Source organism: Sturnira hondurensis, unplaced genomic scaffold, assembly GCF_014824575.4.
Source record: "Sturnira hondurensis isolate 20B ecotype Veracruz unplaced genomic scaffold, ASM1482457v3 Scaffold0003090, whole genome shotgun sequence".
In the NCBI taxonomy this organism is placed as follows: domain Eukaryota; kingdom Metazoa; phylum Chordata; class Mammalia; order Chiroptera; family Phyllostomidae; genus Sturnira; species Sturnira hondurensis.
This window is the reverse complement of record NW_028075721.1, coordinates 2,058,449-2,084,688: the sequence shown is the minus strand read 5'-3', so window position 1 is coordinate 2,084,688 and position 26,240 is coordinate 2,058,449. Positions and strand designations below refer to the sequence as shown.

The 26,240-nt window shown below is 55.2% G+C and overlaps 2 protein-coding genes across 10 annotated transcripts; both read right to left on the bottom strand.

Moving 5' to 3' along the window:
• Window positions 1–1,650: 1,650 nt before the first annotated feature.
• Window positions 1,651–6,816, bottom strand: TPPP3 (tubulin polymerization promoting protein family member 3). Of its 5 annotated transcripts, none has more exons than XM_037041522.1 (4): window positions 6,795–6,816; window positions 2,579–2,772; window positions 2,310–2,463; window positions 1,651–2,194 (listed from the first exon to the last, which is right to left on the bottom strand). In XM_037041522.1, the coding sequence occupies exons 2-4, from the start codon at window positions 2,764–2,766 to the stop codon at window positions 2,006–2,008; spliced, it is 531 nt and encodes a 176-aa protein (XP_036897417.1). In that variant the 5' UTR covers window positions 2,767–2,772; window positions 6,795–6,816; the 3' UTR covers window positions 1,651–2,005. The 5 variants fall into 5 exon arrangements, with proteins under 5 accessions (XP_036897417.1, XP_036897415.1, XP_036897416.1 ...); XM_037041520.1 differs by lacking the exon at window positions 6,795–6,816 and adding an exon at window positions 5,228–5,369 and having other exon boundaries at window positions 2,579–2,816; XM_037041521.1 differs by lacking the exon at window positions 6,795–6,816 and adding an exon at window positions 5,238–5,369 and having other exon boundaries at window positions 2,579–2,816.
• ZDHHC1 (zDHHC palmitoyltransferase 1) lies at window positions 6,236–25,111 on the bottom strand. Of its 5 annotated transcripts, none has more exons than XM_037041514.1 (11): window positions 24,805–25,111; window positions 17,970–18,016; window positions 12,991–13,099; window positions 11,260–11,361; window positions 10,772–10,896; window positions 10,516–10,674; window positions 10,141–10,295; window positions 7,349–7,431; window positions 7,005–7,098; window positions 6,848–6,863; window positions 6,236–6,739 (listed from the first exon to the last, which is right to left on the bottom strand). In XM_037041514.1, the coding sequence occupies exons 1-11, from the start codon at window positions 24,813–24,815 to the stop codon at window positions 6,438–6,440; spliced, it is 1,203 nt and encodes a 400-aa protein (XP_036897409.1). In that variant the 5' UTR covers window positions 24,816–25,111; the 3' UTR covers window positions 6,236–6,437. The 5 variants fall into 5 exon arrangements, with proteins under 5 accessions (XP_036897409.1, XP_036897405.1, XP_036897407.1 ...); XM_037041510.1 differs by lacking the exon at window positions 24,805–25,111 and adding an exon at window positions 16,135–16,377 and having other exon boundaries at window positions 12,991–13,166; window positions 17,970–18,011; XM_037041512.1 differs by lacking the exons at window positions 6,848–6,863; window positions 24,805–25,111 and adding an exon at window positions 16,135–16,377 and having other exon boundaries at window positions 12,991–13,166; window positions 17,970–18,011.
• Window positions 25,112–26,240: the final 1,129 nt, after the last annotated feature.

The following is a 26,240-nucleotide window of genomic DNA, read 5'->3' as shown; positions in this document are numbered from 1 at the left end:
GTAGTAGACTCATTGGTCTTTAAGGTTCTTCCTTGCTCCGGGTGGGTCTTGATTTCCCTTGGGCTCCAGGACCACTTTTCCAGAAGAGGGGACTTTATTCCTACAAGGTAGAGTCTCAGAGCTCCCCCCATTCTGTGGGTTCCTCTGAGTCATACTGCCGGTCACCCCAGGGGCTGAGCTGCTGCTCCCCACCTAGTTGGACGGTACTCTCACTTGTAGCTTAATCACTTAATAGCCTGGACCAATTTGCAACCCAGTTAAATTCTTTTCACTGTGAGGATATATTAGCAAGTGAAAGCCAGAGGGACTGGGTTTCACTCCCATTATGCTGATTTAAGTAAGCTCACAGTGGAAACAAGTTCCCCAAGGTTTAGAAGAATCATTTTTGCTGGTGGTAGGGCTCTCTGAAACTCTTCCCTGGGCAGTGCCAGGCAAGGCGGTCAGCCAAATCAGGAGCCCACAGCTGTCAGCTGTTCGTCAGGGCTCTGCTGTGGCCAGGCGCTGATCCTCTGCCCTCCAGTTCCCACCTCACCTCTCCAGCATCCCAGCCCAGAGCCACACTCTTCCTCTGCACCCCCACTCCCAAGAGAACTTGGGTTCAAGGAAGGGACTCTGGGGCTACATGGGGGTAATGGGGCAGGAACATCCCAGGACAGTCTGTGGGATGAAGGAATAAGCTGTTGTGCTACATTGTCATGTTAACAGGGTTGGGAAAGTAAGTATCTGTGATACTTCGAGCCTTTTCTAGCACCTTTGGGAACTGTCCTCTACTGGGAAGGCACTTAGTCCCATCAGCCTGTTTGTCAGCAGGAAGGAGAGCTGGCCCCAAAGCCTAGGGCTTGTTGTATGTATCTCTGGCCTAGCAACCAGAGCCTCAGATAGGAGAAAAGGTTATCTGGAAACTCCCAGGAGTCCTTAGGACCAGAGAGGCCCCCACATCCTCCCACCCTGGGATGTTGAACAGATGGCAGGGCGTCAGCAAGGAAGAAGCCCCTTCACTGTGAGATGCCCTGCTCACCTACCAAAGGCTGGTATTGGGTGTCAGGCTCTGTCACAGGCCATCCAGTCCCATTTCTGGAAGTTATATTGGGGCTTGCTGTGTTAGAAAGAGCCTGGCCTGGGAGTCAAGTGGCATGGGTCTGGCCCCTCTTCTGCAGAGGCCACTTCACTCTCTGGGCCTCAGTTTCCTCATCTATAAAACTATGAATTTGGACTACCTACCCCCAAAGTTCTTTCTGCATTTTCTGCTAATCTGTGCTGGTGCCCGAAATGACTCACCTTGGTAGCCCACTGGAGTGGGGGCCCATCAGCAGGCTGGCGCCAAGGCCTGGCACTGGGCACCCTGCCAACACTTGGCCCAGACCAAATCTGCTGTCTCATCCCTCCTCCTGCTGTAAAAGCAGAGGCTGAGGCCCTGACTGCAGGAAAGCAAGCTGTGGTGCCAGGACTCTGGGTCAGGCCTCAGGTAGAAGGCTTTGATTTCCCTAAGGAGCATCCTCAGGCACTCCGGCTCCGTCCTGATGGAAGGGACTGGTGTATCTTTTTCTGGGTAGGGCTGCCAGTGAGAGGATTAGCAATGTGACAGGCAGGTGGGTGGTGATACTGCACCCACCTCATTATCCTCATTGTCATATATGTGACCAGGCCAGATTGATACAAAAGGTGTCTTTATTGAGGTCTGGGTAAGAATTAGGCACTTGGCCAGAGCAGCAGCTTAAATATGAGGCAAGCAGTCAGGGGTTTAGCCATGCCCGGGGCTAGGTTGGGGCAGTGAGGCTATAGGCACAGACTGTCCCTAGAGGGACAGAAGTCATGGAGGAAAGGGGAGGGGGACACAGAGGAGTCTGGGTCAGAGACCTGGTGGGCTGGCCCAATGGGGCTGGGCAGGAAGCTCTGGATGGCAGGTCCAGCAGGAAGGGGACCAGGCTCTCTTGTTCCACACACCCCTTAGACCAGGCCTTAGCCTCTGGATGGGGCTGCCATGCTGGGGGGCTCTTCCCAGGCCTCACTTCTTCACCTTGGCATCATAGGTGCCTGCATTCTTGTAGGCACTCACATAGCCACTGTCATCAAGGATGTCCTGCCGCCCAGCAATGCCTTTGCCCTTGCCGCTCTCGTCGAAGCGTTCCTTGTGGGAGCCGGTGTACTTGCTGGTGTCAGTCAGCCGTTCCACAGCTCCCCCTGTTTTTGCTTTCTGTTTGGACAGAGTTCCCCCAGGAGCACCTGGTTAGGGAGCCCAGCCCTTCCCACCCCAGCTGAGATTCCCCACATGCCCCTCAGTATCTCCCTGAGACCAGCAGGGCACTTACGGTGACGCCAACATTCGCTGGTTCCTTGCCTGCTACCAACTGGCAGATGGCATCGAAGGCCTCCTCCTTGCTCTTCCCCTTGAATCGCTTGGGTGCCAGCTCTTCCAGGGCCTTCTTGAACTCCTCATAGTTGATGACTCGAGCAGACTTCCCCCTGCCAGGTATGTGGGCATCGCGAATTTTCCCCCTTCCCAGTGTCCTCCCTGCTTCCAGCCCCTCACCTCCCCACCTTCTGGGAACATCAGAAGCAGAGACTGCCTGGGGCTCACTTGACTTTGGAGAAGACGATGTCGACGTCCGTCCCTGTCACAGCCTTTCCATCAGCCACCTTGCAGTCCTTGCACAGCTTGGCCCAGTTCTTGCCATTCATCTCTTGCCCACTGGCCTTGGGGTCACCATGGATGGCAAACTTGCGGAAGCTCTCCTCCAGCCCAGCCATGTCCGTGCTCGCTGCCATGCCACCCTATAGGGACCCACCTCAGTCACCTCTCAGCCAAGCTGCTCCCCCTGCAAGGCACAGATACTACCGCTACTACCTCAAAACCTGCAGGGTCTGAGTTGGCGGCACTTAGGGTACATACCGCCAAGAGTTGGAGCGGGAGCTGCCTGCAGGGAGGGGCCAACACTCAATGTCTCCCTGGGCCCCCAAGCCCTAAGAAAGAGCCCCAAGAGGAAAGGTCCTGTTGCTTAATGCTAGCCCTGGCTTGGAGTGGAGTTCAGATGAAATCACAATGCCCACACCAGGCTGGGAATAGAGTGGCCCAAAAGACTGTGAGGGCAGTAGCTGGGACCATGGCTTTGTGTGGCCCTGGCAAAAGGCCTGCTTGGGTAGAAGTGAAAGTGGCAGAGCAGGCCTCCCTCCCTCCCTGGGAGTTCCATGCCAAGCTGGGTCAGGGCCAGGCTAGGCTGCTAGTTGGGCAGGTATTTAGTCAGGACAGTGTTTGTCAGGGTCATGAGAACCCATCAAGACCCAGCCCTGGCTGAGAAGGGCGCCAGAGCACAGGCAGGGGTGCATGCCCTAGGCAGGGGTGCAGCTGGCCCAGCCGGGACCTTGTTACTATTTGCTGTTAAACAAAAACATGAGGGGAGCGGGAGCCTGGGGCTGGCCTGGCCACAGTTTGTGAAGCCTGGAGACGGTTGCTAAGGGAGGGTGGTGCTACTTGGAGAATGTTGCTAAGGGCAGGATGGTGTCAGAGTGGCTCAGGGAGAAGCTCCCATTGCTGCTGGGCTGGGTTGGGCTGGGGAACAGGGACCCACGGGTGGGGCACACTAGCACGCCCAGCACCTGGGGCACAGCCTTGGCTTCCTCGTCCCTTGCCACCCATTGGGGCTGTAACCTCCCAGTCTGGAATTGAGGAGGAGCAGCAGATTGGGGTACTAGCCTAGGGTAGGGGTTGTAGAGTTATAAGCCCCCAGAGGCATGTTGACAAGTAGGACTATGGCCTTGGCCCTGTGATCCTCACACCTACACCCTGCACCAAAGCACACTTCCTCAACACTGTCAGCCCTCCACTGAGACCCCTTGGCCATACTCTGAGCACCGCCACAGCAGTCCACACTCCCATAGCCATAGGCACTCAGCCCTGGCCCTCTACACCCTTAGCCTTATTCCCCCGGATCACATCCTTCCCCTGGTACTCAAACCTCCCTCACCACACCCACAGCGCCACCCTGTTGGGCCCCACTCAGACCTTCATATGGTCCTCTAATCCCACCAGCAGCCCTGAGACAGGGCTTGGACCATTCTTTCAGCATCCATCCTTGCCATAGATACTAACAGCCCTGTACCAAAGACTTCCCCAGAAACATGCTCAGCCCGGCACCAAGGGTGCCCCCCACCCCCATGGTCCCCCTGCAGTCCTCTGACCACACCCACAGTGCTGTGCCGGAACAGCCTGGCACTAATGCCTCCCTGACCACACCCTTGGCCGTGTGCTGCAGCTGCTCCATCCACACACCCACAGCCCTTCCCGAGACCCCTAAGCAGCGCCTTATACCTCACTCTCCTTCCACACACCCTTAGCCCCAACCACACCCATACACCCCCACCCTTGTTTGTACATCCACAATCATCTGGCCACACAGCCCTGCACTAAAGCCCCCACCCCATGCCTGCACCCACAGACATGCATTTCCAGACTCCTAGGTACTATGTTGGGACACCCCCTGTGTTGAGACCTCCCTGAACACACTCACCTCCTCTACTACAGCCTCCCGACCAGTCATGTCTTCAGCAACCAGCTTATACCTCTGCCTTTTACACTAGAGCCTCCAGTGACCATGGCCTAGGCCTCTGCCCAACTATCCTCTCTTCCGCTACCACTGGCCAGTGACCACACTTGCCCATCTCTAAGTCCCAGTTTCTGGAACTGGGAGCACCCACAGCTGTTCCTTTGCAGCGACTCTGTCCACAATCCCAGTGCACACTGCACTAAACTTCCCTCTCCCTACACTGCAACCTCCCACCAAGGACCTCAGAGACCCAGCGCTTGCTCATGGAGGTTAAAGCCTAGGGGAGCTTTCATGCCACAGGATGCTAGTCCTAGAGATTAGCAGGCTCCTGCATCCAGTGCTCACTCCTTTCTGTGGGAAGACGCATTCTCGGTAATTTCCGGGCTGATCAGATAGAGCCAGGTTACAGGCTATAGTCCCAGGGGCCTGCAGGCCATGGATGGAGCAGCCACGCCCAGGGCCACCAGCCCAGGGCTGTCCCGCTGGGACAGCTGGAGTCATCAATCAGCCCAGCAAGGAGATGGGGGTGGGAATGGAACGCTTGGGCCCAGGGCAGGGTACTCAGCTGGCGTCCTAAGCTCGGTACCCTCCAGGGTTGAGACCCCTTCCAGGCCGCTCCCACCCCCACCCCTCTTCATTATCGTGCAGGATACTGTTTAGGGTGGTCGGCGCCAGGGTTCTCCTACCGACTTCTACCTCGTGGCTGCTCCCGCAGCCCGCGTTCGATGGACAGAAGGACACAAGAATGGACCCACGGACGCGGGAGACCGGGCGGCTCTGCAGCTCTGCTCCCTGCCGGCTCCTGGGCGGGACTGCAGCTCGGGCGGCTCTGCTGTATTATCCCCTGTTTCTCAGTCTCCATAGAGACGGCGAGTCCCACCCCCAGGGCTGTCTCCGCGGGAGAGTGACCAAGGTCAGGCTGGCTCCACCCACCGGACCCCGCCCCATCGACGCTGGGAGATTCGCATGGGCAGAGCTGCCAAGATTGCCTTCTTCTTTCGCTTCCTGGGCAGCTCTGAGGCCTTCGCCACCCGGGAGATCAGCCCTCTGCAGTGCTGGATGCCCTCGGATGGCTTCCTAATGGGAAAGCAGCCCCCCATTCTGTGCTCCACCCTGAGTTCAAAGCAGGCCTCCGCCTCCCACAGAGAGCCAGCTTCCCAGAGCCACAATTGAAGGAGGGGTGGGGGGGAGGAGACGGGAGGGTGGGGGGCGGGGCAGAAGATCGGGAGGATGCCTTCCCTCGGTGCCAGTGGAGTGTATAGCTGGCTCAAGGCCATGGCTCGCCAATTAACGTGTGGCATCCCCAGGTCACAACTCAGGAGCACTGGGGAGACGGGACAATAGGCGAGTCGAGAGTGCCCAGTCCCAGCATCCTGGTACACCTACGGCCAGGATAAAGCTCCTGAACCTCCCAGGTCTCTGTTCCCTCCCGCAGGCAAAGCCTGCTTCCCCTCTTGTCTCCAAGTGAAAACTCTCGTCTCCAAGAACATTGCCTCTTCCAAGCAGCCTTCTAGGATCTTTCCTAACCAGGAGCCTTGTGCCTGCGCACCTCGGGTCCTGGTTCACCTCCATAAGATAATCTGGATGGCCACATACTCTAAGGGGCCTACCCATCCTCGGCCCCAAGACTGGCGGGCAACGGTCCAACTCCAGGAGGGCCCACGGCCCTTGCTATTCAAAAAGTTTGCAGTAAGTCCACAAAAGCATAAAAAAGTTTATTGGAGCATCATGGCCAGTGGGGCAGGTATTGCTGAGTGGTGGGGGATGGGGGCCGATCCTGCCGGCTGTAGGGGCTCCTAAAGTGCACTCGTTCTGCGAGGGTGGGGGTGTTGCATAGAGAGAGTCGGGTGGGCCCAGCCGGCCGCTCCTTCTCGGCCCTCCTGCCTCTCGGCCCAGCTAAGACAGGCCAGCCTCCGGGCCGCCCCGTGCCCCAGGCTCGCCGCTGCTCCGGCTCACGAAAACAGCAGGCAGATGCGCCTGCAGTGCCTGCAGTGCCTGCAGCGCCAGCCCCGGTTCTCCACCCCTGCCTCCAGGAACCGCCAGGGAGGCACTGCCGAGGCGCGTCTGAGCCACGGGAATCTCGTCCATGGACTCGGCTGATGCCGAGCGGTAGGTGCCTGCAGGACCAGCAGCGTGTACTGGGCTAGCGCCAGCAGAATCCGACGAAGAGCTGGAGCGGTGGCCCAGGGCCTGGGGCCCTGAGGGGTGGAGGGAAAGGTGAGACTAGGGACTGTGACAATCTCAGGCCCCTACCTTTCCTTCCCTCGAAGCTCCCGGTGCAGGATCCGATCAGGAAGGGCCCTCACCCGGCTTCCTCTTTTTCTGCAGAGACAGCAGGGAGCCTGAGTACCCCTTCCCCAGGTCCCTCATCACCAAAAGAGGCAGAGGAGTGAGGCAGGTTGGAGGCTTCTTTCTCATCCCCTTCCACCAGGGGGGCAGGGGGCCCAGCACAGTACCCCATACCTGGGGTCGAATCCCAGGGGGCAGAGCGAGAATCTCTGGGGAAGATAGCGGTGGAGGTTCCTCTTGGCCGCTGGTGGCAAGGAATGGAGAGGAACTGAGGGGGAAGTGGGAAGGTAAACTCTGAATGTGGATAATCCCGTAAATCCCACCCAGATGGAGGTCCTCAAATAAGCCCCACTTTCTAGCAGACAATAAAGGGGCATTGATCTGTCCAAGGCCAGGCTGAGCTGGACCCAGACCCTTGCTTGGGTCTTGGCACTGGCCTGCCCCCTTGCTCCCACCTCAGATGGCCCAGCCATGCCCATGGGAGATGCCCAGCTGGCACATGTCCAGATCGCACTCACTTAGCATTCACTGCGGCAGGCCTGGCCTGGCCAGGGGGTTCTGGACGCACGTGGCTGAAGGTCCGCATGTAGAAGTCCGTCCCCTGGGAAAGGTGGGGGCGAGGGAGGCTGGGCTGCCAGGTGTGGACCCAGGGTCTTATAGGTCCTGAGACCACCCAGTCCTGGACTGGGAGGGTGTTATACCCTCCACTGAGGCCTCTGTGAGAGGTCTAGGTGCAGAAGTCCGCTGTTTTCCTCCAGGCTTCCCAGCTCTGCTGGAAAAATCCCTTTGCAGGATGAAGCTTAAAACATCCATTTCTGGACCTCATCTCATTTCATCTCATCAAACTCTGCTTCCTCCAGGAAGCCCCCCAGGCTCATGGGTCCGATGCATCATCAAAAGCTTCTCTAGACTAGGGTGGTGATGGGAAGAGGTGCTCAGATCTGCCTTCTTGAACTCCTAGCCCCTCCCAAGACTCCAGTCTCTGAATTGATTTTTTTCCCAGCTGAGATATGGGGCAGCCGGCTGTGCAGGCCAGGTGTGCACCCAAGGTTCTGTGCATGGCTTCACGGTTCCCACCAAGCTGAATTCTCAGAGTACCAACCAGTCTTGGCTGCTGGGGAATGCTCGGTTTCCCCGACCCCTAACCAGAAAGGGAAGACAGTGGGGTGGTGGAAAAGACAGTACCACAACCCCATGCAGGACCAGGCTTATGGATGAATTCTGTGTCTTGTTTAGAAGCTGATCCTAACAGCAACCCTGTTTGTTGCAGAGGCTGAACGTGGAGGGGCCTGAAGTTGGATGTCACAGGAGTGACCTAGGCCCGCACCCCAGCACGCAGTATGTGCTCCAGCTGCGTGCCCATGAGGACTGCAGGTGAGGAAACAAAAGCCAGAAAAGGCAGCCTGGCAAGGCCTAGTGCCAAGGATGTGGGGCGGGGTCAGGACCTTGACGAGGCCCCGCCCCACAAGGCGGGAGGCGGGTGGGAGGAGAGGGAAGGCACTGGGACAGCTGTCGCCTGCTCCACAGCTGTTTCCATGGAGACCCAGGCGTCCTGACTAATGCAGAGACGACAATGTAACAGCACACACGGTCTCTAAAACAAGGCTATGTTTGGGGGCAACGGCTCCAGAGTGGGGCCCCTTCCGCATTCCTGCTCAGGGTGGGGGTGGGGAGGCTGCCTGGAGCACTGGCAGATCTCGGGGACAGAGCCTAGCTGGCCACAAGCAGGCTGCACAAATGCAGAGATTGAAGCCTCAGCAAGCTGCATGTCCAACCTCTGCCCAGGCTGGCCCTTGGGGCAGGAGTGTGGGGTGCCAGCCTAAGCAGAGGAACCCTGGGAAAGAGGAAGGGGTCTGAGGTCAGTCACAAGGACTGGGACCTCAAGGTAATCCTCCCTCCACATCTTTCCTCTTCCCCATTGTGAACCTAGCACCCCTCCAAGGCCTAGCAGAGAGGGGCAAAACCTACCCAGATGTCCCTGGGCTCCAGAAGGGTTGGGCCGAGGAAGCTGGTAACCAGAGAGGATGGTCCCAGATACCCGAGGGGCCAGAATGGGACAGGAGCTAGGCCCTAGCCAACTGGGGAAGTCTGAGGGTGTCACCAGGGTGTCCCGACTCAAATCCTCCTCCCCTCCCCACAGCTGTCCCTAGGGTCCTCCCTCAGAGGTCTTCGACACATGCACATTCTTGAATGGAACTATGGCTCCTCTCAGCCTCTGCTCTCTCTTCTGCACACCTACTAGGAAGGCCTCCCTCAGGTCTTTTGCAGATGATGTTCAATGTCCTTGCTGCTGGCACATGTGGCTTCAAAGTCTAGGTAGGTCGTGAATACAGGGCAGGGGCCTGGAGCTCTGGAGCTGGACATCCCAGGGGCAGCCCTGCCTCAGTGGGCCCCAGGATGGCTGCCACTGTGATGGCTTACATGGGGTTAGTGCCCAGCACCAGGGCAGGCACACAGTGGTGCAGAAGGGGGTCTCCACCAATAGCCACCACTGCCCCAGCCCTGACCATCTGGCCCACCCCTGGCAATGAGAACAGGAGAGGCAGGGTCCCAAACCCTCTCCCAACCCGCCCACGAGCCTATGTGTTTGTGTCTAGTTGCCATGAGGACTTGGGATCTAGGGCTCAGCCTTCCCAGCAAGGACCTGCCTGGGCCCCCTGCCTTCCCAGTCCCTGAGGGCTCCAAGTACTGGACCTCCCCACCCCTCAGCTGCTGACCTCAGGAAGCCATGGGGCGTGGGAATGGAGACAGGCTGGTCAGCAGCTGGACTGGCCAGGCCCTAGCCTGGGTTGGAGGGTTCCTGCTTCAGAGTGTTGAGAACTTAACTCTTCCCAGACCCAGCTTCTGTTTAACCTTTCTTGACCTCAGTGTGCTCATCTACAACATGGACATGACCATATTACCTGCCTCATGGGCTAGTTTAAGGATCAAACAGTGTGTAAGGGCTCAGGGTATAGGTGGAGATAACTGCTGACCCAGTCACTGGTCCATCCCTCTCTTCCCCCACAGTCCCAACCTGCCAGATTCTAGGCTCCCACATTCTAGACCCTCCAGCACATGCTTGGAGTGCAGACCGGTGCAAACATGGGATCAGGGAAATGCAGGGTTCCTTTGTGCTGTGCCCACACTTGAGCAAGCAGGCATGTGCTCAGTACAGGCTTTGCTTCACCCCTGCTACCCAGCACCCCTACCCCAGTTGCTGTTCCAGACCTGCTTCCCTTTGCCCTTTCTCATCACTGGCTGCCATCTGCACAGCCCACCCCCCAGTTCCCATCTCCCACTCCTTCAGCCCTCTGGGCCACTTCTGTACCTGAATGGGCCGCATCTTGGGGGGACATGACTCGAGCTGCCTGTGGGCCCCCCTTGCCTCCTGTGGTGGACGATGCTGCACGATGTACTCATAGGTGGTGAGCTTGTGCCACACTGAAGGGTGAGGACAGGGCTCAGTGCAATGGAAAAGGGACCCTGGAGTTCAGAAGGTGAGGGAAGGTCCCAGGTCCCAGGCTGAAACCACTGTCCCCATACACACTAAGCCATGGAGTGAGACCAGGCTACTACAGAGAGCCCACAGCGGGAAGGGGCATGGCTTCAGGGAGGGCTCTACAGCCCAACTGGTACCTCCCTGCAGCCTAGAAACCCCTACTCCCTGTAAGGTAAGTATGCCAGGGGTTGGGGGTGCACTTACTGAGATAAATGTGGAAGCAGAGCAGGTGGCCAAGCAGGGCTGTGGACAGCAGGCCCAGAAGAATGAGCAGGGCAGCCAGGGCCAGGATAGCAGGAGCCTGGGTCTCCACAGGGGCGGCAGGCAGGAACACGAACCACACATTCGTGTGGTTCTTCAGGACTGTGAGGTACAGGCAGACTGCTTAGCTGGGGCTGTGACCAGTGACCAGAACAGGCCCAGGACTGAGGGGTGGGAGCAGGCCTGGAGCCAGACTGACCTTCAAAGTGGTGGTTGGTACGCAGCCTCATGGGATTGACAAAGAACTCCACGAAGACATAAGTGGCCACCAGCACGAGGAGTAGGACACCCAGTAAAGCAGATGCCACACTGTGTAGAAAGAGCCTGGGCCCAGCCGTGGGCAGCTGTCAGCACCCAGGTGCTCCAGCTGGGTAAAGGGCCCAGCGCTCAGAAGGACCCATAATTGGTATGGGGAGCGAGCCCTCTGATCCCACAGGCCCAACTCCTCACCCAACTTAGGGCAATGGCAAAGATGGGGGGCTACCCCTCCAGGTCCCCACTTTTCCCTGGTCCAGCAGAGGGAAGACCCAAAGCCTACCCTCAGCAGTCCCAGGAGGCAGCCATTAGGAGCACCCAGCTCCTCCACAGACCCCCATCCCCGCCCCACCCCACTGCAGTCCCAGTGGCCCGACTCACACTCAGACCCGCACATTCCCAGGCACCCGTTCAGCCTGTGTCCACTCTCACCGGTAGTTCCTCTCGCCCACACAGTTGTTGAGCCACTTGCAGTGGTGGTCGAAGCCACACACACACTTGTTGCAGGCACTGCAGTGCTTAGAGCGAGCACTCCTGCGGGAAGGGAGGAGGGACAGTGCGATTGGCCCGCTCGTCCTCCCCTTGGCCACTGCGGGGGCTGGCTGGAACAGTAAGAGTCCCCAGATGGCCAGAGCCCCGAGCCTGGAGCGGATTATCCACGGGCACCTACCTCCCCAGGACCACCGAGCTCCCTGGGCCGAGGAGCATGCACGCCCTCTGCCGGCACTGAGTAGCAAGGCACCTGGAGGAGCCAGGGTTTCTGAAGAGCTGGGGACCCAGGGGCAGAACTGGTAAGGGGGCATTACATTCTCCCACTTGGGAGCTGTGCACCAGGTGACGGTGGTATGAAACGGAACTGGGACTTCCCTTCCACACAAGGACGATGCAGGAGATGATGCAGGTGTGGGGCCAGGATGTAGAACAGAGGAAGGCTGCTAGGTGCAGGGCTTACATTGCTCTTCCAGACATCTCCATTTTTTCAGTGCCCGCTTCCCTGCAAGTCTATGGGAGTTATACTGGCATTCTTCCAGAAAACCTCAGCTTGTTGGGGCTCATCCAAAGGGCACCAAAGGAAGACAAGATGATACCCAGGTGAATGAGGGTCAGTTCACCAAAGATCAGGTGAGCTCACATTAGGAATAGGAGTCTCCCAGCCCCAGAGAGGGACTGGGGAAGCCCAAGTGTGGAAGAATGGGGAGCCCTCCCCAGAGCTGGACAGAGCGCTGGAATGGGCAGCAACTGCCAGAGCCCCTACTGAGGAGCACCACACTGACTGGTGCCTAGTGAAGGGAAGGATGGTCTGATGCCGAAGTCCTGAGCACCTTACTAACTCTATGGACTCTCTCTCCATCCTCTGGACAGACCCTCTTCCGACAGGCTACCTGCATCTTCAGAGTAGAATCATGGAGCTGCCCTTGGACCACACCCAGATGCCCAATCCTCTACCTGAGGCTGGGAGACAGGAAGCTCTAGGAGGGGAGAAGGGCTCTAGGGAGGAAGTCTGCACCAGCCCAAGGGGGTATGGGCTCCCCACATTGTGGCTCATCTGCCCACTAGGAGTGTGATCTGAAGCAAGACACTAGGCCTCTGTGGGCCTCAGAGTCCTTGTGGGTAAATAAGGATAACCATATGGGCTCAGGCACAAGGCAGGCTGGCGGTGACTCTGGCTCTGTTGCCCAATGGCTATGTGACCTCAGGCAGGCCTTTCAGCCTTTCTAAGCTTTGGCTCTTCATCCTCTGTGGAGAAAGATGCTGCCCACCCTGCGGGGTGGTTGTTCATAAGCACTTGGCACACAGTAAGTACTCAAGTGTTGACTCCTCTCCTTGTCCCTATCTGGGAGTGCTTGTGAGATTGGGGTGGGGGTGGTGACTGGCAATGTTATTCATCCAAAATGTTTGTGGGTGTGGGGTCATGCCAAATGTTTCCTACTTTTACTGTTGGAAATGTTATTCCTCATCTTCTGTTTCCAATCACCTTCTCCTTACTTTCTCCTTCACCCAGTTCTCTGTCACTCCGTCAAGATTTTTGACTGTATAAAACACATGCATTATTAGGAGGGCTCTAAAGCCCCGGGTATGCCCCTCTCTGCCTCGAGCTCCCGCTGACAGGTCCCCAGGCACACTCCTCGCCCACCTACACCCTCGGTCCACGTCAGCACTCACACATCCACGTCACACAAATTGCAGTGCAGGTCTTCGATGACGTGTGCATGTTGGCTGCGGTTGAAGATGGGCAGGGGCCCTGCATAGCTCTTGTCCCGTACGTTGGCATCTGCTGGGTCGATGGAGACAGCAGTCAGGTGCACCACGAGGTGGCCGGCGAAGATGGCGCCCATACACTCCACAGGTTAAAGGTTCACTCCACATACTGCCAGCTAGGAGCCCCACCCCTGCTTCCTGTGGCTGCAGAACTGTTCTCCACCTTCATGCGACTCCCTCACTAAGAGACTCTTAGCCTGTACCTCACCTACCTCCTTGTCAGACCTCTCTAGCATACCCAGCCCCAGATGGAGGAGGACAGTGGCCATCCAGTAACAGAGCTCACAAGCCAGCACCGCCTGCTGCTGCCGAGGGGCCTGAACACAGCGCCGTGGCCTCACTGTCCCAGGCTTGGCACAGGCCCTGGCTGGTCTGACCTCTGATTCTGAGTCAGTTTCAGATTCAAAAATGTGATGTGAGAAGTGAGACTGAAACAGACCATCCTCTAAGTTCCAGGGACCCAAAATATAAGCCCCAAGCTTGTTTGTCTTGATCTCACACAGGAAGTCTGTCCTGAGAGGGAAAAAGCCATCCTTTCTCAGCAGCTGGGCCTGTTGGACAATCACTGGATTTTTATGTGAGTCCTCTTATTTTTTAAATGTTGACAAGGAAATAATTTTTTAAAGCCCACCTGCTGAAGGAACATTTAAGATCTGTCCTTTGTGTATGTTAATCATCCCTCAACTAAAATTTTAAAAATCTGTAGTCCAAACTGATTTGTGGGCTGTCAGTTCTTGACCCCTGCCCTAGCTGGGTGTTCAGGTGGAGAGAGGCCGGGGGCTGGCAGGCAGAGAACAACAGAGGACATAATATAAGGGGCTGGTGAGACAAGCAGAGGCCAGAACACAGTCTTGAGCATCTGGACCCTCATCCCTCAAGGGAGAAAAAGAGCCATTAGAGGGTATGTAGCTGGGGAACAACTTTGTCATATCTGCTTTTTGAAAAGGACACTGTGGCTGCAGGGACCCAGACAGACTGGCCAGAGTGAGAGCGTGTGTGGGGAGACAGGTTAGGCAAGGCAATGGTCCTTGAGAAAAGAGAGGTGGGTGGCGGTGGGGAAAAGAGGGCGATTCGGTAGCCATTTAGGTGGTAAAATCAACAGGACTTGATGATGGACTGGATATAGGTGATGAAGTAAAGGGGCGGAGTCGAGAGCAACTGGACAGGTGAGTTAGGCACTGGCGAGGGGGGACACCGTGGGCAGCAGGTGTGCGTCTGGGCCGGTGGCAATGCTGGTCTGGTGGCCCACCTCCTGCATCCGCAGTATCCTCTCTGAGCTGTACCCCGACATGTACCACAGGACCATCCCCAGTATACAAGGCTTCCCCCAGCTGGAGGCTGAGCACTCCGGGCTGGGGGTCTGTCTTGCTAATCTTTTCAGTCCTAGGTCCCAGGCCAGATCCAGGCCCGAGGTGGGTACATGGCACTCATCATTGCCCTACCTCACCTGAGGGAGCCCGCAAAGGAAGGTGGCTTTGACAGAAGGAAGGAGAGCCATCCAGGCCTGGATGGGGTGCCAGAATGGGTGGTTCTGTGAGCCGCCCAAAGTAGTGGATGTGATAAGGGCAAAACCCTCAAACCGCCCCCATGCCTGAGAATCTCTGCCGGGCTCACTAGGCACCAGCTGTGTGACCTCGGGGAGTCACCTAATCTCCCTGAGCCCTAATTTCTTAGTAAAGTGGGAGGAATACCTTCAACCTATTGAGGGTCAAATAAGATAGTCCAGGTACAGGGGTTGGCACAGGGCTTGGCACATAAAAGTGCTCAGTAAGTGACAGTTCCTCTTGTCTCCTGTTATTTTTCTGATTGCACTCACTTCAAACTACATGGCACACGCCCAGCTACTCCTGAGTGAGGGGTGTGCCCATTCCACATCACAAGAAGAAAATCCCATGAAGCATTCTAGTTAATAGCCTTGACCAAGGCCTACTGGTCACCTCAGGGAACGTCCAGTTTGAGGCCCAGGGCCCGGTGAACCTGTAAGTCCCCCAGCGATACTGCTGGTGCCTGAGGGTGGCAACCTTCTCCACATACTTGCCCTTGTCACTCCCCAGACCAGGGCTCTGTTATTTCAGCCACATGCCCTGTGCCCCATACAAGACAGCACGCTCACAACTGTGGCTTGTGCGTTCTGGTGCTCAGACACACTTCCCTGGGTGCTCCCTGTCCCCACCCTGGAAAGCAGACAGGATTCTTCCCATCAGACAGCTAAGACCCAGAGAGCTGGCAGAAGCTGCTCAGCCCTGGGTAGCACTGAACAGGCTGAGCTGGGACCAAGCTCTGCTGCTGACTCTGTGTCCGAGTCATTCAAGTTCATCCCTGCGAACCTTCAGCTCACCCGAGCTCTGCTCCCTGAGAATTGTCTCCATGAAGCACACACACCAGGGCACTGGCACCCGGGCGCCCTCTGGGCGGGGCATGTGGCTGCCTACTGCACCCCCATCTCTGAGCCTTGGGGCCCCCATCCTCTGAAGTCACAGCACTAGGCTCCTGTAAGTTCCTGTTTATCACTGTTCCCAGGAGCCTCCAGGGCACTTTTATCCCCCGTCCTGTCAATTCAATCTTACCCTAAAAGGACGGGATTTACAAAAATCAACGAGTATAACATAATAATCTGTCCAAAATAAAACCACATTTTAAATGTACCAGAAACCTTGCTATGTATAAGAATTCTATGGCCCTTTTTGAAAAGTGAAAAATTATTTCATAAATGAAATAATTACTCTCTAACTTATTCCTTATTGAGCTCTGGACACAACCTAAAGAGAGCCTTCAAGTGGTACCCTGGTTGATGGGGTTCCCTCCTGTTGTGGGGCTTTAAATGCTCCAAGGGACTTTAGTCTAGAGGCTCACTGCATCGGGCAAAGGGGCCACATGGAGGCCAGAGGCCAGGCAGGTAGGCACCTGGTTCACCCTGCCCACCCCAGGAGGAGACAGCACCTGCCCATGCTCTCTGAGGCTCTGGAGCCCACCCTCAGGCCTCTGCCATGTTCTCCGTCCAGTGCCCCCACAATCCCATGCACAAGCCCAACACTCTCCCAAGGATACAGCATAGCCAGCAGGCACCCAGTGGTGAGGCAGGAGGGGGACAAGGACCCCAAAGCCGATCACGGCAAAGAAGAGGTACAGCAGCCAGGCCACAATCTGGAGCGGGTGAGGGGGCCAGCTCCACCCATTCCGGCGTGACCGCTGGCCCTGCAGCTCCGGGGAGGGTCCGCTGGCCTGTGAGGGCGCTGTCCACACACTCTTTGCAGGGGCTGTCTTGTTGGAGGGCTTGTTGCAGATGTTCATCTCCAGAGGGAGAAAGAGCAGAGGCAGCATTAGCCTGAGGAGGCCTGGGCTGGACCCTGGAGCCCATGCATGCAGCCAGCTTTCAGCCGTGGGGGAAGCAGGCTGGGATGTAAAACTACCTCCCAGCTACTCTGCAGGGGAACCCGGTGCCCTAGCATGATGAAGTCGAGCAATGGGGGTAAGTGGTAGTGGAGTGCAGTCTCAAAGCCCCAGAGCCAGCTGTGGCCCGGGCCCTGGCCAGTAAAAGGTGGGAGGGTCCAGGGTTTATTCAGGACACAGTGGGGCTGCCTGTTACTCAAAGTGTTCTGTCTCCACAGTCATCAAAGTTAAACCCAGTAAGACATGTTCTCATCTGGTAACAATATCGGGCCAGGGCCAGAGCGATGAGAACACATGCTGATTCTGTTACGATTAGTCACCTCTGTCCTGTGGCCCAAATGCATGTGTCAAAGAGGGCCCCCCTACCATTTGCTAAGGGAAACAGGGAGTGGAGTTGTCCAGAAGGGGGATCTGCCCTCTGCCCCCAGGCAAGCATGTAGTCCCTTCAGGACAGGGAGGACTGTGGAGTCTCCCCTGGGCCTCAGAAGAGCTGCTGAGGCTTCTGAGGCCAGCACACGAGAGAGGGGAGGGCTCCTCCTTGGTTCCCTCCAGCGGAGGAAATGGTCATGTTCCTCCGAGTAAATTGTGGGCCTGGTGCACTGGGAGCAGAAAGGTGGGCTGGCCCTGGCTGGTGTGGCTCAGTAGACTGAGCGCCAGCCTGCAAACTGGAAGGTCGTCTTTTGATTCCCTGTCAGGGCCCATGCTTGGGTTGCAGGCCAGGTCTCCAGTTTGGGGGCGTGCAAGAGGCAACCGATTGCTGTAATCGGTTTCTCTCTTGTACTGGTTTCTCTCTTCTCTCATGCATGGAAGTTTCATGGATGTTTCTTGCCCCCTCTTTCTCCCTCCCTTCCCCTCTCTCTGAAAATAAATAAAATAAAATAAAGAAAGGTGAAAGGTGGGCTGACCTGAGGGAGCTCAGGGAAGGCCAGGCCTTGACCAGAGCCAGCCACCAGATGGCAGCACTACCACACAGCCATCCTTAGGCCCAAGAGCTGGTCTAGTGGCCAAAGTCACAGGTGGGGCAGGCAGGGTGGGCCTGTCATTACAGGAAGAAGAGCTCCCAGGCCTCCTAGTATTTTCTGGGTCTGAGATGGGACTAGAGCCTGGGCAGGCAGCACTATACTCAGAGAGATAGGCCCAGATGGAGTTCTTGGAGGGAAGGCCAAGAGTTGGGGACAAAGCCCTGGCAGCTGGACTCTCAGGAGTCCATGCCTGTGCGCCTACCTCACTTTTCAGCCCAATGAATGGTACCTGGACCCTCAGCCCACTGAAAGCACCTCCTGGGCCACGGGTATGCCAAGTAGAGCCAGGGCCCTCATGCTCAGTCTTTACCGGGCAAGTCACTTTGCCATTTGGAACACTGCCATTTCCGTGTGTTTCCGCCCCCTGCCCCCACCCACCCATTTCTCCAGCTTCCCCAAAGGGCAGTAAATACACTGTGATTCATTCACCCCTGCTCCCTACATCCCCTCCCCCAAGTGCCCAGAACATACCTTGTACACAGAAGGTACTCAGTAAATGTTTGCTGACTTGAAAACATCTGCAATAAAAGGAAATGTGGGCATGGTAAATGGTGTGGAACCCTGGTCCACCCGAAGCCATCTGGCCCATTCTAACGCCCTACCTCCAATCTGCACAGCCAGCACACACCCACACCACCTCCGCCTCCGCCCCAGTACCCCCGCCCACTGGCTGTTAGCCTAACTACTGAACACTCTCCCACCTGAGGCTCAGAGCCTCCTGAAAGCCAAGCCTGGCATATCTAGAGCCGCTTCTGAGTAGCCTCATCTCGAGGCTAAATGAGATTGACCCTAGTTTTCTTCCAGGGACTCAGCTGGAATCCTTGGGTCATTGGCTTTGTCTTCAATAAGCAGCAGCAAAAGGCAAGAAAAGAGTTCCAACTTTGGAGGACAAAGATCTAGGTTCAAGTCCCGGCTCTGCACCTGCTAGCTGAGTGGCCTGAGTTTCTTCATCCGAAAAATGGGATCAGTGGCCTACCTCGGGCCGCATACAGATCAGCAACACTGCAGGTGAAGCCTGGCACAGAAATTCTCCCTAAAGGGTAGGTGTCAGAATCACCCTTAAAATAGCCCTTCAGGTGTTCTGTCCTCATCTCTCCAGACTGAGGCATCTGATATCTTATATTCTATGAGGTTTAGGTCCAAAGTGATGCGGTTGGCTGAAGTTGCTTTCTTACAGCAGTGGTCCCAAGGAACACAGTGTCATAGGAGCTGGCCACGGGGTGGCCATTCTAACTCTCACCTTCAATCAAAGGTGACTAAAAAGCTGGTATCACTTTCTTTTGGATGTCCCCAGTGGTAGCAAGTTTTTATCCTTGGCCCTGGCTGGCATGGCTCAGTGGTTAAGTGCCGGCCTGTGGATCAAAGGGGGCACTGGTTCAATTCCCAGTCAGGGCACATGCCTGGGTTCCAGGCCAGGTCCCCAGAGGGGGCACATGAAAGGCAACCACACATGGATGTTTCTCTCCCTTTCTTTCTCTCTCCCTTCCCCTCCCTAAATAAATAAAGAAAGAAATTTTTGAAAAAAAATTTTGTCCTTGATTTCTGGAAATAGTCAAAGGTGACCAGGCCAAACCCAGTGAATACAGTCTGGCTGGACAGTTCTGCTTGGGGCAGGGGGCAAACCCCTAGGCTTGCACATCGCTTCTCTGGTGACATCCTCACCAGGGCAACAACCTTAAGAGAACCCACAAACTAGGGCCCCTAAGTCCTGGCTTTCTTTTCTTTTCTTAAGATTTTATGTATTTATTTTTAGAGAGAGGAGAAGGGAGGGAGAAAGAAAGGGAGAGAAATATCAGAGTATGGTTGCCTTTCACGTGGCCCCCACTGGAGACCCGGCCTGAAACCCAGGCATGTGTGCCAATGGGGACTCAAGCCGGGAGCCCATCGATTCACGGCCCACGCTTAATCCACTGAGCCACACCAGCCTGGCCAGTCCTGGCTTTCTGTTTGCCATCCCCCGACCTGAACAGCCTACACCTTGAGGGACTTTCTAAAGAAAGAAGCAGAGGTACAAGACTGACATCTCCCTGCTGCCTGGAGCGGCCTCACAGTGGCTGCAGGGACCCCCAGTCCCGCTGCAGCCAGATACCTGAGGCAGCAGGGACACCATTGGAGGCCAGGAGCCTATGCAAACATCCTTTGGGGTGGCTCTGACTCGAAACCAGGGCACCCCCGGCTCAGAGAGGTACCCGGATGAGACCGGGGATGAGGGGACAGCGCTGGTGGGTCTGAGTCCCTTGCAGCCGAGGCAGCAGTCTAGAGTAGACAACCGATCTAGTCAGGAGATATGCCACCTGACCCAAAGCCTGGGCTGGCCAGCTCTTAACTGATGACATTTTCCCTTGTACATTTGGTGAGCACACATCCTTCTGGCCCAAAAGATTTTGATTTAAAAAAAAAAAAAAAACTGGCCCTGGCTGGTGTAGCTCAGTGGATTGAGCATGGGCCTGTGAAGCAAGGGGTCGCTGATTTGATTCCCAGTCAGGACACATGCCTGGGTTGCGGGCCAGGTCCCCAGTAGGGGATGCATGGGAGGCAACCACACATTGATGTTTCTTTCCCACTCTTCCTCCTTCCCTCCCCTTCTCTCTAAAAATAAAAATAAAATATCTTTTAAAAAAAACAACAAAAAAAACTGGGCCCTGGCTGGTATAGCTCAGTGGATTGAGCACGAGCCTACAAACCAAAGGATCACGGTTTGATTCCCAGTCAGGGCACATGCCTGGGTTGCAGGCCAGTTCCCAGCAGGGGATGCACGAGAGGCAACCATACATTGATATCTTTCTCCCTTTCTCCTTCCCCTCTAAAGATAAAAAAATAAATTCTTTTAAAAAACACTGGGAAGTCAGAGAGAATCCAAAACGGGAGCAAGCACTGTCACTGACCCAGGGTCACTCTGGCCCTTCCTCCCCTCTCAGCACTTCTCAAGGAGACCAGAGTGAAAGATTCTGGCTCTGCTCCTGGACAATGTTACCAGCTTGTACACTCACGCCTTGGCCCAACCAGCACTTATGGGGGCCGGCCCCCTATGTTTACTGAGGACGTAAACACAGATGAGACCAGGCTCCTGCCCTCAGGGGCTTGCTCTCTGGGGACCCAAACAGACATGGGTGTCCAAAGACACCCATGTATTTTAGCAGCTTTGCAAGGGTCTAGGGGCAAGGTGCACAGGCAAAGGCCGAGAGGAGAGAAGAAAAGAGAGAGAGAGAGCAAGAGGGAGAAAGAGGCAGGCCCTGGGGAGCTGCAGGGCTAGACCACAGGGGGCCAGGTGAGGAAGTGGGTACTGTTGAAGGAGCCACAGGGAGTCACAGAAAGTTTAAAGCAGGAGAATGACAGAAAGGTGATAGGAGTTTTAGAAAGCTTTCTCTTTTAAAAAATATTTATTTTTTAGAGAGAGGAAAAGAAACATCAATGCACGAGAGATAGGTTGCTTCTCACAGGCCCCAGCCCACAACCCAGGCATGTGCCCTGGCCGGGAGTCAAACCAGTGACCCTTTGGTTCACAGGCTGGTGCTCAATCCACTGAGCCACACCAGTCAGGGCTGGAAAGCTTTCTAGTCACAAAGCTTTGACTTTGTGGGGGGGTGAACAAGAGGGGAAAGGGTGTGTGGGGCAGGGGCAGTGACACCACAGCAGCTAGCAGCCCTGTACATTGGGAGGAGATGGCTGGGAGGTGGAAGCCAAGTCCACAGGCTCCCTCCTGCCCACTGAGTCCCCAGCTGCACCTTTGGAGGGCTGAGAGATATGCAGGCCTTGATAAGACTCTACATGTACCTTCTGCTGTCACAGAACCACAAAGTCAAGCTGGAGGAGACAGAGGGAAGGCAAGAGGGGAGAGGCTCCACGGAACGTTATCGCCAAAGGCAGCTGTCACCTTGGTAAGCTAAGGACCCGCCTGCCATCTAAGGCAGGCTCAGGGGTTATACAGGACCACCCCCACCTTGTCCCAACAAGGTGAAGCCCATTGCCAGGATGACAATAATCTGTTCATGTTAACATTCAATTGCTAAAAGCCTGAAACAGCATTTTCCAAATAAGGTTGGGCTACCTGGAAGGAAAATCGTAACATTTCGAGTTCTTTATGAGAACTATAAAACATGCAGCTGTAGAGTAGTTGCATGACTGATCACTTTCCCCTCGCCACCTCCACTCCACGGAAAAAAACAGGGAGGAATGTCATTCTGAAGTTCATGCATGGGGTTGTCCAAAGACACAAACGGAGGGAAAGTACCAGTCCTGGAGAGGGCACTGCTGGATTCCTGCAAGATGGTTGAGGATTTCAACAAACAATCAACTCAGTTACTAAAGGGAGCTTGTGGAGAGAGGCCACCGGACGAGGAGGGAGGGTCAGAGGAGTGATGGAGTCAGAAAAGAGGCTTGGAGGGCCCAGAGACTTGAGCCACCAATGGGGGGCAGCAGGTTGGAGCAAGGGAAGAAGGGCTAAGCCCAGAGACAGAGCCTGGTTCTGGACCCTGCACAGCTGCTCACAGGTTGAGGAATGTGAGGGCACAAATGGGGGCACAAATGACATAGAGCCACCTCCGGATTTCTCCTTCTCCCACCTTTCAAAAACATTTAGCTTGAAGGCAATCTGGCAATGTCTACCAAGCTTCAGAACACACACCCCCCCAGGCCCACATTTATAGAAATGTATCCCATACGCACACTCACAAAGTACACAAAGACACACTGAGTCTTGTTTGTAATAATAAAGGACAAAACACAATACAAACAAGCTACGGCACATCCACACAGTGGAACAGTACTCAACATTAAAAACAGAGAGGACGAAATGACAGGTAAGTGGAAAAACAAGGTGTGTGGCAGCTACAGAGAGTGCTACCATGCAATCAAACACAAAGGCCGTGGCCAGACATGGGTCCCTATGTGTACAGGTTCTCTCTGGAAGGAAATACAGGGAAGCGAACAGAGGCTCAGCCTTTGGAAAGGGGATCTAGTGGCTGGGGGTGAGAGAGAGATTTGCTTTTACTGTGTACTCCTTGGTACTGTTTACATTTTTTTTACCACGTGCATGCACTGCTTTTGGAAAAAAACCTGTCAAATAATAAATAATCGAGCAGTATCACCTTTGGCCCTGCTGGCCCCATGAGGAGGCCGTGAGGACCGAATGTGCTCACATGAGCCAGGGCCGACACCCGCCAAACAAACAAGGAGCTCCTGCCTGACAACCGCGCAACTAGAGTGCTCGGTTTTAGTTTGACATTTTCTGTCTCGAGAACAGTTCCAACTCATCCAGCTAAAGGGCTCTGAGCAAGCACTGCAGAGCTCCCCAATGAGCCATTGGGGTCTTGTCCAAGCGGGAACCAGACAACCAGGCAGCACAACGAAGGGGATGCTGGGTGGGACCTCGTTCTAGTCCTGGGTCAGGGGCCCACTCGGGTCTAAACCCAAAGAGAAGGCACATGCCACAGAAAAGATGCTCCCTACCTCTCTTAGAGGGTTTACGGTTGCTGTGTGAGAGGTTTTCTATCGACATTTCTAAATAAGGCATCTGTTTTTCTCCCAGGATCTGCTTTTGAAATAATATTCACCAAGATTTAACAGATGCCCAATTTAACCACCTAAAGGAGGGCGGGGTGCACTGTTTTACAGCATAAAAAGTCTTTAAAAAGAACTTTCAGGGGCAAGTCCTTTGTTGATTAAAATTTCCCACAGGTCCCAGAGAAGTCTCTGGCCTTAAAATTCTACAAAGTGCTCTAGTCTGACAAAGAGATGCACACCACCACAACTCCCAGAAAATAAACTGGAGCGCCAAGCCGTTCTCACAGGCCTCCTTCCCAGTCACCGGTCTCAGGTGAGGCTGGCCTTCAACAACATGCAGAGGTTTGATGCTGGGGCAAGAGAAGCTTGAAACCTCAGTCATTCCCGAGTTGATGTGGTCTGCAAACATTTTCTGTGCCATTCTCCTCCTAAAGCAATCGCTGCAAACTAGGGACAAGAAGGATGGAGTGACAGGGAGCAGAACCAAGGCCAGTGAGTGGAGGCAAGGGTTGTTGATTTTATCCAGGAAATCAACTCACTTGATTATAGGGAGCAAGCCCTGAAGACCACCCGCCAAGAAACAGTCATTAAGAACAAAGTTGTGACAGAACAAAGTAAGAAAAACAAAAGGGGAAAAAAACTGGTTAATTAAGCACCAGTGTTGCTTTTATTCCATCTTATGAAGATTATCTGTTTATAAACCAGTCCCCCACAGTGAACCACCAGCTCCCCCAAAGCAGGGAGGGACCACCCTCCATCCACTTCTAAACCCAGCTCTCCTTCCATAAGGGAAGTTAAGCCTCTTCCTACCATCTCCGTAGCCATCACCTTAATCCAAGCCTCCATGATTGCTTCCCTACAGGGTTTCCATGATAATCACCACCACTAGCATTTAGGGGGCACTTTGGTGCCAGGCACTGCCATAAGGGCTTTGAAGGAATTCACTTATTAAAACCTCGCCACTCTCTTGAGTTACATCCCATCATTTCACTCGGTTCTCAGAGACCTCGCCAGTCCCTGGCCTCAGGGGTAGCTGGGCCCTCCCTTTCTCTCTTAGAAACACCGTCCCCCTTTCACCGATGAGGACACTCAGGCTCAGAAAGACCAAGCAAATTCACCAAGGAAGCACAGCGAGGCTGGCAGAACTGGGATGACCCTCAGCTGACTTCCTGTTGTGCCCGCTGTGCCCACAGCAACCAGAGTGAGGTGACCTTTTCCAAACTTGAACCTTCATCAAAACTCTCCAATGGTTTCCTCCTCCTGCTAGAACAAAGTTGAAACTTCCACCCCATCATCCTCCAGGGCTCCTTCACCATAACACTTGTCTGACTCCAGACCTTAGCATGTGCTTTTCATTCTTCCAGAAACACCCCTCCCCTGCTCAGGATGCTGGCTCCTTTTCAACCTTCAGCTCGTAGCTCCAGTCAACTTTGACAACAGACCCTCCTCGGCCACCTTCTTCCATTTCACCTCCAGAGCCCTTATCCCCACCTGAAATCACTTCAGTCGCGTATCTGGCGCCTGTCTGCCCCGGCCCCAACCCCCGCCCTGCCCTCCGTAGGGTCTGGAGATTGGCTGTTTGGAGCCCCCCATGGCTCCTCCCCTGCCACACAGTATGCTCTAATGCAGATCTGCGAGTCTGGTAAATACTAGAAGGGAGCCCCGCTTCCTGACGAATCCCTACGCGGCCAAGGCAGCGGGCTCCAGGCCCAAGCGAGGTAGAACACAACTGGGTGGTGGCAGCCGCAGCCTGGTGGCTCAGGCCAGGCTTAGAGGTGAGATTACCGCGGCAGTAGCTCCTCACCTGCACGTCATTTAGGCCGAGCCAGATCGGCTCCGCCAAGGTCTCCCAGAGGTTCAGCCCTTGCGCCTGGCCGTCCACACGCCCCCCTTCCCCAGGCGGCTGCGCTTCAGACCCTCGCAGCTGGGACGGCCCCCGGGAACGGGCGGTGGCGCATCCTGGAGCGGAGCCCCATCCCGAGCTGCGCGGCGGAGATTAGGACGGCGAGTCCTAGGGCTCCGGATCCGGGGGTACGATGGCTGCACAGCCGGGCCGGGCCGAGGCTGGCTGGGCCTCGTCCGGCGCTGGACCCGTTCCCCTGGCAACGGCGCGAGCTACGGCGCCCCACAGCGGCCAAACCGCGCTGCGTCACTTCGCGCCTGCACCCCGGCTGAGCCGGCCCGTTCACCATTCCTTTACAGCCTTTCTGCTAGGAAACTCATTCTCTCACTACTGCAATCCACAGTTTGTCTTCTCGAAACCCTAACTTGTTGCGAAACCGCCCTCTTCCAGTTTCTACGAGACCACCAATCCCAGGGAGATTCCTGCACATTTTAATGAGGCTGTGCAGGGCACTGGATATATCGTGGAGACGACCCTTGAGACCCCTGCTAAGGAGAAGACAGAGCTAGACAAATAACTAAATAAATATGCAGGTGCCCCATATTATACAGTGTAAAAAATAAGAGCTTAAATGTGTTGTGCAAAATATCTCCTTCCTTTATTTCCTGTAAATCAAGCATAAATCCTACTGGGAGCCCCCATCTTCCAGACTGGTGGGAAATTCAATCTTGGTCTACCCTGAGCTCCTCTTACACCAGTTATTCCAAGGATCAGGATCACCTAGAGTGATAAACAAGCTGAAAAGGGCCTTGGCTGGCGTGGCTCAGTGAGCTGAGCACCATTCTGAGAATTGAAAGGTCACAGGTTCATTTTGGTTCAATTCCCAGTCAGGGCATATGCCTGGGTTGCATGCAAGAGACAAGCAATTAATGTTTCCCTCATACACTGAGGTTTCTCTACCTCTCTTTCTCCCTTTCCCACTGTCTTAAAAATAAATCAAGTCCTTTAAAAAAAAAAAACTTTTTTAAACAGTCTGAAAAGCACCCTCTGGGGCACTGAGGCCATAGCCTAAGCTGCCCTGGGGGCTAATACAGGAGGCACCTGAGTCCTCTGTTCCAGGGCCTGTGGACTCTGTTCTCTCTCCCCGCCTGTGGACCTCCCTGTGGAACTGGTTTCCCTGAAAGCCGTGAACTCAGGTAAAAGAAAAGAAGAGCCTTTGTCTTCCGCCAGCCATTGTCCCCACATCTCCAAGGCTCTACAATGGTGAGCAGCTGTCTAGTTACCTGCTCAAAACATCCCAGTCTCTGCTCAACAACTCCTGCTCTGTTGAATGCTGGTTGAAAGTCTTGTGCAAGCAACTATCTCTCTACGACTGAAAGTCATGTTTCCAGGGCTGA